At 37.1% G+C, this 16354-nt stretch overlaps 2 protein-coding genes across 8 annotated transcripts in view; one reads left to right on the top strand and one right to left on the bottom strand.

Annotated features, from left to right (window-relative positions):
• Nucleotides 1–3069, bottom strand: part of Krit1 (KRIT1 ankyrin repeat containing) — a 39249-nt gene extending 36180 nt beyond the window's left edge. The window contains exons 1-4 of one of the 3 annotated variants that reach the window (XM_040291492.2): nucleotides 2933–3069; nucleotides 1542–1566; nucleotides 1302–1405; nucleotides 233–392 (exon numbers count right to left, since the gene is read on the bottom strand). In XM_040291492.2, the coding sequence (XP_040147426.1) occupies nucleotides 233–392; nucleotides 1302–1403 (262 nt within the window). In that variant the 5' untranslated portion in view covers nucleotides 1404–1405; nucleotides 1542–1566; nucleotides 2933–3069. Of the gene's footprint in view, nucleotides 1–232; nucleotides 393–1301; nucleotides 1406–1541; nucleotides 1567–2793; nucleotides 2910–2932 lie in introns of those variants that run through there. The other 2 variants (XM_005334673.4, XM_013362586.4) reach the window with 2 other exon arrangements.
• A 212-nt stretch (nucleotides 3070–3281) lies between these two features.
• Ankib1 (ankyrin repeat and IBR domain containing 1) overlaps nucleotides 3282–16354 on the top strand; it is a 126551-nt gene continuing 113478 nt past the window's right edge. For 4 of the 5 annotated variants that reach the window (XM_040291490.2, XM_040291489.2, XM_040291488.2 and 1 more), the window contains exon 1: nucleotides 3837–4019. The gene's annotated coding sequence lies outside the window, so the exon portion shown is untranslated. Of the gene's footprint in view, nucleotides 3410–3836; nucleotides 4020–16354 lie in introns of those variants that run through there. The other variant, XM_078040432.1, reaches the window with a different exon arrangement.

The raw sequence follows: 16354 nt of genomic DNA, 5'->3' as shown, positions 1-16354 counted from the left end.
TCTACTGACCAAATCATTAACATTGTGATTTCTTTAAATGCTTTTCAAGTTTTGAGAAAAATTATAGTTGAATTACTTCTTAAAAGGCTTGATATAATTAATAAAAAACTTTGTTTTATAAGTTCTTCAAATGTAAAAAAAAACTTTGATTTTTGTATATTTTAAAATATATCTTATTTTTACAAGTATTTAAAGAAAACTGAGTTAAGAAAAATAAAGAAAAGTTTCCTACCTCTGATACCCTGGTTTGCTGGAGAAATTGGCTTGGTGGTTTCTACGACATAATCCAATATGCCTTGTGTAATTTCACTATTGCCTTGAAGTTTAGTTTCCAACAAAACTTTCTTTCTCTTTTTTTTCTGTCCTTCAATGGGAACTTCATGCAATAGAATCTTAAATGAGAAAAATATCAGTAAGAGAAAGTTTAAAATAAAATGTGCCTTACCTAAAATACTGTAATATGCTAACAGCCGTTCTCAGCTCTAGTAATATGTCTAGTAATAAAGTAGAATAGCTTTAGAATAATAACATCAACACCCATCCCTAATCTCAGACCTATTAAATCAGAATGTCTAGGAACTGGAGTTCTGATACTAACAGTTTCAAAAATTTCCAGGTAATTCATCAGTTTAGCCACGATTGAGAAGGAATAAGCAAAAACGTTGCTGGAGCAACAGTCTACAGAAAACCCCTGTAGTACCCTTTAACAGGTTTCAGAAAACCTGAAAAGAGCAGTTTAAGTAAAATACTAGAGGAATTAGGTTAGATTAAAAGTAATTCATAGTGCTAGGCATCTGTTGTATAGAAAAGATAATAATTCAGTTAGATATATTTTTGCCTGAATTACAAGTTTACCAATGTATGTAATACAATTCAAGACCACAGAGAAGTCACTTGATTGCCTAGAACTTAAGGTAAAATATATATTAAATAGTTAAAAATAAACTGGGAAAATGAGAACAATGTTTACGCAAACATTTTGAGTGAGTTGACTTTTGTAGTTTTTTCATTTTTGAGAACCATTCTACAAACTGTACTAAATCTAAGTATATAAATTGTAAGAAAAGCTCAAAGGAATAACTTTTACTATTTAATAACCTACACACATAAATCAAATAGTTAAATGCTCAAAAGGCATGCAGAAGAAAGACAATGATGGATAGAGATCTAGAATAACCAGCTTATCAATAAGGTTTAAAATATATAATAAATAAATAAAACATATTATAAGGTTTTATATGTTAATGATAGTATAGAATGACATTCAGTGTAGAAAATCAAATGTCATTAAATTTTCTCACTTCATATGACTTAGCTCTGTATTCCCGAGAATTGAGACTGGCAGTATTCTTCGGCCGAATAACAGCAACATACGCATCTTCTATGTTTTCTGGATTTCCCATTGCTTTACAAAACAAACAAAAATTCCTTAAAGATTAAATGACACAATTGGTGGCAAAGTAAAAAATAGAGTATTATATCCCAACTTGAAAATCTTTTATTTCCAATAATCACTTTGGAAACAATTAAAAAATGTTTACTTGTATATCTTCGACTTGATAGTACCTAAAAGGCAAACCAGAGATAACTTTGATTGTATCTTTATCACAGAACTATTCAAAATATTAGCTTATAATTTAAGATTTTCCTATAGTCTTTTAAATTCTTTCTGTTAAAGGTAAAAAAATTTCAAAATGAAGATACATATTTTCATAGATCTTAATGACAGTTAAGAATCTGTCTTTTAGGCATAAAAAAGTCATGAGGTTATAAAATATTTTGCAAATAATGACTTGAAACAATGATTCAGATTAATGCACACTCATTTTCCATAAATTATACAAGTGAATGAGATGTATGGACACCTCCTGAAAACCCCCTAAAAGACAATGTATTGTGAAGACATTGTATAATATACATGGCACAATTACACAAACAAGTTTTGCCATTAAGTATCTACAAAGAGAAATCAAGTAACTCTTAGTTTTCCAAAATGAATTTGAAGCAAATCAATTCCTGTCTTGGCCAACCTAGGCTAAGAAATCAGTCAAGTGCTTTATTTGTTAATGCTCATCACTTAGTTTTTTTTTCTTTTTAATGTTAGCATTCCCAAAAGATTCTTAAAACTGGCTTTCCAGAAATATTCACACTTGACTATTTGAAATATACATTCTTCTAGTGACATGAAATAAGTAAACAAAGGCTTTTTTTAGGGAAATAATATTCCTATATTAATAATGAAGGTAAAGCCTGAAAAGATAGAGAACACATACAAATGGATAGGAAAACAACTCGAGCTAACAATAATGAAGATATAACTAGATATGTTATGAAATGTTGAGACTGAGTTTTAATGACGGTTTAAGTGACTATGTACAGGAAACATGTGGCATTTTGTCATATTTCCCACTCAATACCAGAAAATGCTTAGGCAAAAATAACAATATACTAAGTAATGAGGTCTCAGAAATGAAGTGTTGGGGGTGGTATCATTTTAAAATACACAAGGGCATTTTGGGGTGTGACTATGACTGGAGAAGGGGAGGTAGAGAAGAAACATTTGGTGCCCGTGGGCAGAGACTGCTTGCAAACAAACTCTAAAGAGAGACAGCTCTCTGGGAGAGTAGGAAAGTAATGGAACTGAGATTGTTAGTTAGGCCAGCTAGATAAAAAAGACTTCTGGTGAAGCTAAAAGCACGATGGAGAAAAAGCAAAGAAAGAAAACGAAAAGCCTCAAAAACAGAAGAAAGGGAAAGTGAGTTATGATGACAAGCTCCGACTCGGTTTTCCTACCTGACGACAAACACTCTGCCTTTCACTCCCCCACCACCGCTACCACCCTTCAAGGAAAACTGCAAGCTTCTTTGCGCAGTTTCCACCTCAAAGGTAGCTTTGGCTTCTCAGTAACTATTCGTAGAAAGAAATTCCTTGCCTGGAGAAACTAGATACGGAGGTGATTCGGTCTCCGAGTTCTTTTCTTTCGCTGGAATCTGGATCTCGCTTCTCGTTTCCGCGAAGGAAACCTAGCGGTCTCACCCGTGCGGGCGGCCCACAGTCTCTGGGGCCGCTACATTCAACGCCCAGGGTGGGACGGTCACCGTAGGGGCGGGGTGCCGTCACCGTTTTTTCATCCCTCCTTCCCTTCTCCCAGGCACAGCAGCCCGGCCCCACTTCCTGTAGCAGCAGGACCCTCGGTCGCCACCAGAAGACGCCGGGCGCGTTCTCTCGCGCTCGCCACCCCACACCCCGAGAGCTCGAGTCTCTGGCGTCGGAGAACCTTTTGCGCACCCGCTTTTTATTGTCCCTCCCTTTCCTCGCGCCTGAGCACCGTTCACTCTTGCACTTTCTCCAGAAATTATGGGCTCCCAGATGTTCAAAGGCCCTATCTTTTCATCCTGCCGCTATCCGGGTGAGAAAATCGCTTCCGGGTTCACACCCCTCGCAGCCTCGCGGTTGGTGGCGGAAGAACTTCCGGGTCGGCAGCAGAGGTGCTACCGTTCCTGCCCGCTGCTGGCCCGGGCTACAAGGCTTTCTGGGACTGGTGGCGGGCGGCTCGGAGACCGCGGTGGTGGCGGCGGAAGCGACGGAGCCGGAGGCAGGGGAGGGGAGGAGGGCGGCCGGGGCTACGCGCGCGCGCGCGCGCGCAAGGCTCGAGCATGAGCTGGACTTGACCGTGAGGCGGAGGCAATAGCCACCGCCCCCTCTTCCCCTCCCCCGAGAGAGGCGGCGCGGCGGCCAGAGAGGGATGGGGGGCGCCCGCCCAGTCTGAGCCTCTACCCGGTGCCCTCGGCTCACGCTACGCTTTCCGCGGGCCTCCAGTGCGCACCCTGCACCCCGGCAGCCTCTGTTTAGCGGGTGCACCCAGGCGCGCGAGGAAGGGGCGCCTGTCCGGGTGGGTGGGGCGGGGAGGGTACCTCAGGACACCGGCTCGGCTCGAGAGGCAGGGGTGGCCGCGGCGGAGGCAGAATTGCAGACGTGCGGAGTCCAGCCAACCCTTACCCTGAGCCCAAGAAGTAACCGTAAGTCTCAGCCTCTCCGTATGGGTTTGTTTGAGGCTGTCTCAACCCATTTTGGGATCCGACTTCAGACCTGCCTAGTTCACGCCCTCTCGTGTCTCTTAGGAGCGTGAGTCTCCCCTTCTGGAGCACTGTCCGTATATCTGTCCCCATCACTGAACAGGCAGCATCCTGTGTCTGCCTTGTGGAGCTCTTCCTCCTGACGAATTTGCAAGCCACCTGGTTTCTGTGACGCGTCCCATCCTCCCCATCTAGATGCATCGCCTTGTCCCTCTGTCCTCAAAGGATTTGTGCCCTCTTTATCAGTACCCCCAGACACAGCCTCCCTAGTCCATCTTTGAAACGTGGAAAACCATGAGTTTTACCAACCTCAGGCTCTGGCTAGTGTCTTGAGGAGCTGATGGATGGTAGGGTCTGCAGGGCTCTGATGGGTGGGGATAGGTGTGGATGGCTTCGGTAAATCTTTAGTTTTGCTGCTTTTGCCACCAAAACAAAAGAATGGGGCGCTTTTGTGTACCCTTACTCCTCTCCTTTCCTAACTATGTGTGTGCACTGTTTTCTGTATGTTGCTGTTTGAGTCGAAGGAAATTGGAGATGGAGATGTTATTAAGTATCTCCTGAGGTGGGTTTTGAGAATTAGTCTCTCAAGCTCTATTTACATGGAATGGCTTATTGAACAGTCTTATATTGAAATGAAGACCCATTCCAAAACTGCATTACAACTAAGATCTGAGGAAGAATATGAAAACAAAACCCTGAGGCTCCAAGTAGTATGTTTTGGATAACTTTAGATAATTTTAAGTGTTTTGATTTACATGTAGTTCTTAGTTTGCAAGAGTGAATGTTTGTGCATGATGTGAAAAATCCTTGTATTAAAAGCTTTTTCTTTGTTAATGGAGACATAATAAGGTATTAATTTCCAAGGAACCGACCTTAACCACTCGCAGATGTTGCACACCTTGGTGCCTACCTTCCTCCCCTTAGTCAAAAAAAGTTAACTATGAATGTCTTTAATGTTTATTTTCAGATTTTTTTTTACTAGACCTTTTTTCTCATTAAAATTTAATTGCTTTCTTTTTTAAAATTTTTATTGCATATTTAAAAATTATTTTTTCGTTGTAGGTGGACACAGTATCTTTATTTTATTTTTGTGTGGTGCCGAGGATCAAACCCAGTGCCTCACTGGTGTTAGGCTAGTGAGTGCTCTACCACTGAGGCAAAACCACAGCCCCTTGGTTTGCTTTCTTAAGCTGATACTGCAGAACTTTCCAGAAATTAGATAAAAATATAATTTTAATACTGTCCATGATTAGAGAGTAGGTCTCATATGCCTTCATGAATTTACTACTTTTCAAAGCACCCTAGAAATAAAATAATAATTTAAGAATAATATTACTCTGTGCCTTGCAGATTAAATGTTATTATTCTCTAAATTAGTAGTCCAGTAGCTTTGGTGATGGGTTTCTTGAAAGACGTTATTTCATTAAGAGAAATAGATGTATTTAATGTTTTTCTCCTCAATCTCTTCTCAGAAATTGGTTTGGAGCTATTTGACCTGTAACTTACACTTAACAAATTTTAGTTTGAAATAGGCTCAGGAGACCTAGCCTCAGCTATCTCTCTGGAAATGTACATTTACTTGTCATAGAAGCCAAGCACTGTTCAGAGTTGAGTGTATTATTAAGGGTGTGGCTTTTGTGTTCTGTAAAAATGATCAGTTTTTAAATAAGAAAAAAATGGGTGTCATAGTGAGCTGATGGGCAATAACTTTGTGAAATCTTGAATAAACTAATGTCTATTGATTCTTCTTATCCTTGGGATAGGGTGGGAAAGATAGGACCGTATTTTCATATTTCACTTGTTTTTTCCCTTCATGTCTCTGAGGATTTTCTGTTTACAATACCAAAGAGCTCTAAAATCATGCAGACTCTCCTATGCAAGGACTACCACAGGTAGCTACTTAGACATGGGAGATAAAGTTTTTGCCACCCTTTTGTATTTTTTTTAATACTTATTTTTTAGTTGTAGTTGGACACAATATCCTTATTTTATTCGTTTACTTTTATGTGGTGCTGAGGATCAAACCCAGGGTCTGGCACACGTGAGGCAAGCGCTCTACCCCTGAGCCACAACCCAAGCCCCACCCTTTTGTATTCTTAAGGCACTGCCCACTTTTGAGAGAGTTGATTGTCTTTCATTTTGTGTGTGTGTGTGTGTGTGTGTGTATATTCATATATGTATATATACTCAGACTTGTGAAAGTGAAACGTGTATATTTACAACCTACTTGTAGGTAAAAGTTCTGCTGATTTTCATATATATAAATACAGTAGATGGAAGAATTATGAATTAAGTTCATCTGATTCTTACTGAATGGAGAGTAGAAAAGGTTCCTTGCTGCTTTTGGTAATTTTTCCTTTTTTGGTGATACACACAGCATTCATTTAAGTTAAATTTTAAAATAGTTATTTCAGTTAGACTTTATACATGATACATTTCCAGAAAGAATTTGAGAGTAGGCTCAATCATTATTAGAGACCAGCTGAAGGGAGTTTCCATTCATCATTCTAAAAATGCTTAGGTATTTTCTTTTTCAAAGTGACTTGCTTAGGGAACAATGATTTTTGTACTCTTACTTTATTTTTCAGACAACCTCAGACTGCCTTCTTCTTCTTTTTTTTTTTTTTTGCTTTTCCAGATTAAAAAAAAAATTTTTTTTTCATGCTCATTTCATTTCAGTAAACCATTATTGAACACCTCTACATGTGCAAGGCTCTGTGTTATGTCAAGATTACTTTCCTTAGCTGATTTACCAATGTAGATATATTATGCTGACTTTATCCAACTGTCTTTATAGATTTCTCTAATAGATTTTTAAGACACTTCACCTTTTTACAGGGTTGTATTGCATCCTTTCTATAAGAATAAACATAATAAATGCCTCCCATTGAGTGCTTAATTTTTGACAGTCCTGATAATTTTTATTTATTTTATTTTATTTTTGGAATAGTCCTAAAAATATTTTATATTCTTTTGAAAGCCATACAGATTTTGGTTTATAGTATTGCTGAATGTTTTTTTACTTGTAATATGCTAGAAATGATTTGACTTACACTCCTTGGGGGGAAGAAGTTTTAATAGATTTGTAACAGTTCTTAATTTTCTAATGTTGCTTCAAATTGACAAATCGTAATTTCGTAAAGTATTATTATCTCTTATGTTCTAAAACAGATAATTACATATCAAAATGTAATTTTCAGTTATTGTTTAAACCTTTGGAAAGACATACTTCTTAAGTTCATTATGTATAACTATAACATAGATCTTCAGCCATGCATAATTTTTTTTCAAGTTCAACAATGGAACCAAGAGCCTATAAAATGTACTAAAATGTGTTTATTCTCTAGGAAAATCATGTGACATATGTTCAGCTTTTAAAATTCAGAGTTTAATTTGGCTAACTATCTAAATGCCTGGGAGAGTTTTGGTTTCTGTAAAGACAATGTATTCCTTCAAATTCGAAAATGATTTTACTTATTTGTTATCAGTAGGATATGTGTTTATCAGCAGTTTGATACAGTTAATTCTACTAATTTTTCCAGACTCTTTTTTTTTTTTTAAACATGGTCTTCCACTATCTCCAGAAGTCTCATTGGTATATTAAACATCTTATTCCAATTTTTTTAACCAAAAACTATTAACAGTTTGCTGTTTTTAGGGATATAGAGCAGATAATTAATACTTCTCAAGTTCCTAAGAAAGAAAATGCTTGATATTTTTCTATTCTTAGTTTGACGTGTGTGTGTGTAATTTTAACTTGATTTAAACAGTCTCGCCTTTTCAGTGTACCAAAATCCTTGATATTTTTAAGTCACTGTATTTTGCTATTTGGAATAATATTTGTGGTAGTCTATTTGTGGTAGACTTCCTATTCAAGGAATTATGAGCATATCATAAATTTGTTAGTTGCTGACTGAGGCTACACTGATGAACAAATCAGGATTCTCTTCCTCATTTAGCTGTAAAATGCCCATTTAAAATTCAGGAAGAAAATATTCATTTAAAACATTGAGATGCTCTTAGTTCTCCAAGTAGGCATAAAAACATTGTCTTCCTTTTTAATGCATCAAGTATGGTAAAAGAAGGCATGTAAATAAGCATATTAAGCCAAAACTTTCATTCTGTTTCCTGGCTTCAGACAATGACTGATTCATATTTGCTGAACCATCGAATTTTCTATATCACATTTTTATTTCAGATTTTTAAAACATCAGTTTGAAATAATTTCAAATTTTAAATGGTACATAGTATAAAGAACTGCTGCAAAGAATCTCTTCACCCAGTTTCTTCCATTGTTAATATTTTGCTGCATTTCTTCCATTGCCTGCCCTGTCTCCATAATACATGCATATGTGCCTGGATTATCAGTCTTTCCCAAAACCTTTGGAGCATGTTGCAAATGTGTATTTTATCAACCTTAAGCAGGCCAGCGTATACTTCTTAAAAACAAGGCACTATGTTGTATAACCAAAATACAACTCAACAGAAAGACATTTTCTATTTAGTTGTCATAACTCTTTAAATTTCTTGAGCCTCAATTTTCCCTGGTCTTTCATGTCTTTGGCCATTTTATAAAATACAGGGCCTGCATTCTGTAGAATGATCTTTATTCTAGATCTGTGTAATGTTTCTTTATGACTCCAATCAGATGATGCTTTCCTTGTTAGAAATACCATACAAATTGTGCTGTGCCCTTCTTGATGCATTGCATCCAGAGGCATACAGTGTCAAACCATGTCACTAGTAGTGATGTTAACAAGATAATATTTGTTTCCCTTTGTAATTGATAAGTATTTGTAGAGATATTGTCCATCACTGTGCCAGTATCTTAATCAAACCTCTTCTCATTAGCCTTAGTGTTATTGATGATTCCCATACTAATTAACCACTTTTATGATGATTGCCATTATTTATTTCCATTATTTCTTCTATATGTACTGTTGATATTATAAGGCACTTTTCTTTTCTATTAATTGAATGCATAAAAAGACTCATGAATTTTGACTTTATTCAATGTGTTGTGATTTGTTACCATTATTATTTACTTTGCTATTTAATTTGTCCCCTATTTAGCCAGGGGGAGCCCCCATCAAACTGGCTTCCATGCTTATTTATCATGCTCCTATCTTATTCATTGTGCATTTTCTTAGTACTTTCTAGCAGAACAAGTTGTTCCTGGTTCATCTTGTGCTTTGCTTGTTCTGGTCCTAGAAGCAGCCATTTCTTCAAGGAGCCTTGTTTTTGACTTTTGTTTTTGTAAAGGGTCATATTTAAAGCAAAGATTTGGGGCATAGTGTGCTCATTGCTATTGGGGAGTCGTTGCTATCAAGTGTTCTTCATGAATAAAATTAGGATACAAGTGTATGGTTTGTATACATATGTATATATATAAATAAGTTGTGTATGTACTTAATTATTTCTATGCCTATGTGTATATATTATAAAATCATTAGTTTGTTTTTGTAGTTTCATTTCCAGTGTGATTCCCAAGATTCTTTCTAACCTTGCCCCTCTTCATGTTTTTAAATTCTTTCTGTGGTAGTAAGAAACTTAACTTGGCTTTTGCCTAAATGTATTTATCATGTGCCCAGTTGTTATTTGCTCAGTGTGTATGTGTTAGTTAGGTTCTCATCACTGTGACAAGAACAACTTAGAGGAGGGAAAGTTTATTTTGGCTTACAGTTCCAGAGGTGTAGTCTGTCGTTGGCCAAGTCCATTGCTGTAGGCCCAAGGTGAAGTGGAACATCATGGCAGAAGGGCATGGTGGAGGAGCACTTGTCCATTCACAGCAGCCAGGAATCAGAGAGAGAGAAATGGGTAGGGCCATAGAGAAGATGAACCTTTTAAGGTATACCTGCAGTGACCCATCTCCTCCATTCATGCCCCTCCTGCATACATTGCCGCTCAGTTGGTCCATTCAAATTTGGATGGACCAATAGGCTACAGCTCTCATAATTTAATCATTTTACTTCTGAATAATCCTGCATTAACGTAGGAGCTTATAGGGAATTTCTCGTATCCAAACCATGACTGTGTTACCATTCTCCTACATCTGCCTCCTCATTGTACATCATGGACTGCCAATGGGCCTATACCTTTTTATGAATCTACAACCTCTCCCTAGACCCATAACTCTGTACAACTCCCTATCCCCACATAACCCTAATTGTCCTTATCTGAGGTAATTGTGCTAACAGGGCCTCCCTGCCCTGCATCATTAGCCAGCATGCTAACTTTTTTGCATGTCTCAGTAGTTAATCTTAAAATAAATTTTGAGGAATTACAAGCATACATGGATGTGATAACATATGTACATGATTTTTTCACACACAAATGGTAATGTTAAATATTCTGTATCTTGAGTTCTGTTTTGTTTATTTATCATATCTTGAAAAAGTTTCATGTGAATACATAAAGCATTCTTTTTAACAGTTATATAGTTATTTCAGTGTGTGTGAGTATGTACACACACATACATCCAGACTATTTTCTGCCACCTAACTGTGGTGGTGTATGTATGTATGTGTATGTGTATGTGTATGTGTATATGTATATATATATATGTATACACACACACACACGATATATATATATATAAATAAATAAAATATCTCCCATCCTAGTATATATTTCTCTTTGCAATGTCCCTTTACTGCTTCTTCCATCCAGAAGTAATCTTTGAGTTCTGGAGCCAAATCCTTAAGAAGCTTCAAAGAATGCTTTCCTACAATTGCTAGCAAGAAAGCTAATCTAGCCTATAGAAGGATAAGAGGTCTGTTATAGGAGAACCATGATACCCAGCCAACAACCAGCTGACATTAAAGTGAGTTATCTTGGATCTTCTAGTCCAGCTGACCCTTAGCTGAGTGTACCAGCAGAGAAGCCAGAAATGAAATCAGCAAAGAAACTTCAAATCAACTTACAGAGTTGTAAGAAATAACATGGTGTTGTTTCAAAACTCTAAATATGGGGTAGTTTGTTCTGTAGCATCTGAAACTGTAACTGCTCGTTTGGACATATAACTAATCTACTGTTCTACAATAATATGTTATAATAAATATCTATATACATAATATTCACCAATTGAATTTTAATCATGATGCCACATTGTTTTGCAGAGATACTGGCATAATTCTTATTGTTACCATCAATGTCTAAGAGTGGCTGTTTTCCCTACAAATTTACTATTACTGAATGCTCTTCTTTGACAATAAAAAAAGACAAAAGGCTTCTATGGTGCTTAATTTTGCATTTCCTTAACTACTTATGAGGCTAAGCATTTTTAAGTATCTTCATTGGCCATTTTGATTTATTTTTGGGCACTGGGGATTGAACCCAGGGGTGCTTTACCATCGAAATACATCCATCCCCAATACTTTTTCTTTTTTATTTTGAGATAGGATCTTGCTAAGTTGCTAAGACTAACTTTGAATTTGTGATCCTCCTGCCTCAGCTTCAGCCTCCTTGGTTGCTGGAATTACAGGCATGTGACACCACACCTGTCGTTTTTTTTCTTGGTACCAGGGATTGAACTCTTGGATGGTTGACCACTGAGCGACATCCCCAGCCCTTTTATTTTTAATTTTGAGACAGGGTCTTGCTAAGTTGCTGAGTTTGGCTTTGAACTTTTGATCCTCTTGCCTCAGCCTCCCAAACTACTGGGATAACATGTATGTGTTACAGCACCCAGCCCTGTTCTCTCATTTTGTTTTTTAGTTCTATGAATTGCTTATTCATATATTTACTCATTTTTTTCTTACCAAATTGTAGTGCTCTTTGATATATTTGTTATGGATATAATTCTTATTTGCAAACATGTTTTGTCAATCTTTTTTTTTGGTCTTAGTTTGTATTATTTATCATGAATTTTTCTTTAGCAAAGCATTTCATATGATCAATTTACACATCCTTTCTATGACTTCTAATGTTCCTGTGTTAAGAATCTTCTCTCCTATCTATTGTTATACAAACTGTTTGCTGAATTTTTTTCTAACTTTGTATTATGTTTGCTGTTAAATAGGAATCATATGCAACAGTTACAGAAATTTTAAAAATGAGTTATATAAACAAATTAGGGCTGGGCATGGTGGTACATGCCAGTCATCCCAGTGGCTCTGGAGGCTGAGGCTGGAGGATTGAGAGTTCAAAGCCAGCTCTGCAAAAGCAAAGTGCAAAGCAACTCAGTGAGACCCTGTCTCTAAATAAAATATAAAATAGGGCTGAGGATGTGGCTTAGTGGTTAAGTGCCCCTGAGTTAAATCCCTAGTATGCCTCTCCCCCCACCCCCCCAAAAAAATTAAGGTGCACTGTGAACTCAGGGATGGTTGACCACTGAGATCTTTTATTTTTGAGACAGGGTCTTGCTAAGTTGCTGAGGTTGGCTGTGAACTTTTGATCCTTTTGCCTCAGCCTCCCAAACTGCTCCCATGCCCCCCCCCCCCCAAATTAGGGAGAGCTGTGATATGCACTTATAGTTCCAGCTGCCCTGGAGATTGATGCAGGAGAATCATTGAGCCTGGGTGTTTAAGACAGACCTGAGCAACATAAGACCCCTTCTCAAAATACAGAAAAGGGGTTGAGGGGTATAGCTCATTGCTAAAGCACTGGTCTAGACTTGGGTTCATCTTTAGCACCACAAAATCAAATTGGGGGATATTTCCCCTCAAGTAATGAGACATTAAAGATTGAGTGTCCAGGACTGTGTGGTGGATCCACAATGCTATTAGGAATTCGGGCTCATTTGTCTTTCTGTTTAGTCATCCAAGCTTGTTACCTTGTGGTCCCAATATAACATTTTAGGCTGAATGGCAGCTTCTTTCTATTTCTTCTTTCCTCATCTCTGCTATTGCTTGTTTTAACTTAGGATCATACCAAGTTTGGTGACTGTAATCTCTCAGGAAAGGAGCTTTCCTCGCAGCCCCCAGAATAACAAGTTTTTGTAAAATATTTTTTTCTGTTCTTTGAAAAATATAATGCTGACTTTACTTTTGTATCATAATAAATGTGACTTCAGAATAGGACCCTAGAAATGTTTTCTTTTATCCTATTGGGCTGCTATACTTAAAAAAATTATTTGTAAGCAGCCAGGAAAATATAATAATAATCTTAAATTGGAAAGTAATGTTGGGAACACAGGACTTTATTATTGTGTTCAGTAAATAATGTTCATTAAAAGTATTTCATGTGCTTGAAACTGTGATTTGGTTATGTGATTATAAAACTGAGTATGTGATACTTATCCTCAAGGAGTTTATCACGGAACTGGGGAAGCAGATAAACAATTGCAGATTTAGTTAGTAAGTTGAAAGTACTATCAAGTTGGGTAGAATATTTAACTTAGTTGAGGGTTGGAGAGCTATGATCAGGGAACATGATAGAAAAATGACTTAAACTGAGTCCTGAATAATCTGCAGGAGTTTTGTCTATTGGGGAGGAGTTACGGGTGGGGGAGAACATTCCAAGAGCTTTAGTTCAGTGGTAGGGCTGAGTTACTTAAGAGATAAGCTGTGAATTAACGAATGTTGGTCTTGGCAAGGAGTTTTTCTGTGAGCCTTTGAAAGATTTTAAAATAGAATTGGACGAGATCAGATTTGTCCTTTGATAAAAGTGTGATAGAAAAAATGCAGTTGGGGGTGAGATCTAGAAGTAATGAAAGTTTATCTTTATATGGTTTGAATGTGAATTGTCCCCCAAAGTTTATGTGTGAGACTTTGCAAGAATGTTCAGAGGAGAAATCATTGAGTTATGATGGCATTAACTGGTAACTGAAGGTAGGTAGGGTGTGGCTGGAGGAGGTGGGTCATTGGGGCATGCATTTGGGATATATATTTGTATCTGGTGAGTGGAATCTCTATCTCTGCTTCCTAATCATCAAGTATGCTGCTTCCCTCCATCTACTTACTCTTCCACCATGATGTTCATCCTTACCTTGAGCCCCTAGAAATGGAGCTGAGTATCGACTGAGAGCTCTGAAACAGTGAGCCCCTAAATAAACTTCTCCTTTACAATTGTTCTGGTGAGGTCTTTTAGTCACATCAGGAAAAAAGTTGACTAAAACAAATTAAGAGATAAGCTGTGAATTGGCAAATGTTGGTCTTGGCAAGAAGTTTTTTCTGGGATATTAAAATCTGTTCCAGTATTAAATAAATATTCATTAAATACCTTCGTAAAAATAACGCAGGTGAATACTGAGATGTTTAGAACATACTTCTGGGTCTGGGGTTGTGGCTTAGTGGTGGAGCGCTCGCCTAGCATGCATGGGGCACTGGGTTCCATCCTCAGCACCACATAAATATAAAATAAAGATATTGTGTCCAATTGAAACTAAAGAATAAATATTAAAAAAACAAAAACATACGCTTCTTATTCTCAAGGAGTTTGTATTTTAAAATAAGCACTAAATGTCAACAATATGAGACAGAATATGATATTTTGGCTTCTATCTCTGTTATAAAATGATGGCAAGTGAAGGCTGGAATTAAGTCAAACTAAAAGGATCTTAAACAAATATTGTTTCCATGTGTTCTACACTGCCTTCCACAATATTTATTTTCCCCTCACCTATTACCTGTATGTTACTTGTACTTTACCTGGGACCCCTTGGGAAATAAAATTAGAGTACAATTAAAATGGTTTCAGTTTGGGACACAAAGAATCAACAAACTGTTCTCTGGCTTTCTCCACTCTTTGGCACTCTTGGAGTTGTATGGAATATAACCAGGAAGATAAATGTTGATCAGAAAACTTGCCACATTACATGAATGAAGGAGTTATTGTGAATAGTCTTGAGATTAGTTTAGGAACAGTATTGTACTGATAGGACAGTGGGGGAAATGATGCTGGCATGTCATGTCATGGCATGGCATGTCCTTACAAAGCTGGATAGCACTCTATCAATGTTATGGTTCTTTTCTTCCATATTTAATATACAGAGCAAAGAATGAGAAGGGCATGCATTATTGACAATAAATAAAGCATCTGTGGTTTCAAAATATTTGTTTCTGTTTCTAGAAAATGATTTTTCTACTTTTGTGAAGGGGTGTGTTTGCTGTGTGACCAGTGGGCCACGTTTTACCTATATTTGAAATGTAACTTGACATCAACAGATTTATTTTAAAAGTTGTATATTCTGATTAGAAAGTCATTACTTTTTCTATAAAATAGCACTAAGAAGAGACAATAAAGGTTTAACTTATAACTTGATTTCATAAAATGAGAAGAAATAGGGAGTTTAAGAGGGAGGGGTTATTTCTGATTTTTTAACTACTCAAAAACTCTGTACGGGTTAAATGTCAAATGTATAAGGCAAGAGAAAATGTAGAATAATAAGTTTAAGTTTTCAAGAATTTTATAGTCTAGTAACCTTTTTCATTTGACATTCCTTGAGGAAATTGAGCCTTACTGCTCTAAGCCAGTGGTTCTTAAAGTGTAGCATATTTTAGAATCCTTTGGAGGGCTTGTTAATATGCAGAGTGCTGGGTCCCACCTCCAAAGATTCTAAATTCAGTTATGTCTGGGTGGGACCTGAGTGTTTTTATTACTAAAAAGGTAACAGCTGCTGCTGTTGTTGCTGTTATCTATTTGTGAAATTATTTCTCCCCTATGCCTCTAGAATGGTAATAGTTACATACAACCACTGAGAGAATTTTAAGAAATGAGAAGTCATTTTTCTGTGTTTTTTGCTTTAGATGAGAAACTCTGATGGAGAAAGCCTGGAGGGGTGGGGAAATTTAAAAAATTGATGAAATTAACTATAATTCCAAATCTTAACCCATTTGAAAAGATAAAAACAAAGTTATATGGACATAGAAAGATAAATGTATCATAATGTCTAGGATGAATTGAAGGGAAAAAAACACGGTACAAGTTCAATTACTTAAGGGTTCTTTCATCTACCTTCTATTTAGAATATGTTTAAAAGAGAGTTTTTATAACCCCAGCCACTTGGGAGGTTGAGGCAGGAGGTTCTCTCTAATGAAGGCAGCCAGAGCAACATAACAAGACTCTGTCTCAAAAAATAAAAAGAACTGGGATGGATGTAGTTGAATAGTGAAGTGCCTCTGGGTTAAGTCTCCAGTACCCAAAACAAGCAAAACACTCTATTTGGAATTTTTGCCTTTAGACCTATATGATGACATCAGCTACACATCAGGGGCCAGTTTTTTTTTAAAAATATTTATTTATTTTTTTTAGTTATCGGCAGACACAACATCTTTGTTGGTATGTGGTGCTGAGGATCAAACCCGGGCCGCACGCATGCCAGACGAGCGTGCTACCGC

Source organism: Ictidomys tridecemlineatus, chromosome 2, assembly GCF_052094955.1.
Source record: "Ictidomys tridecemlineatus isolate mIctTri1 chromosome 2, mIctTri1.hap1, whole genome shotgun sequence".
Lineage (NCBI taxonomy): Eukaryota > Metazoa > Chordata > Mammalia > Rodentia > Sciuridae > Ictidomys > Ictidomys tridecemlineatus.
Note: the sequence above shows the minus strand (reverse complement) of the source record. Positions and strands in the feature narration are given on the sequence as shown.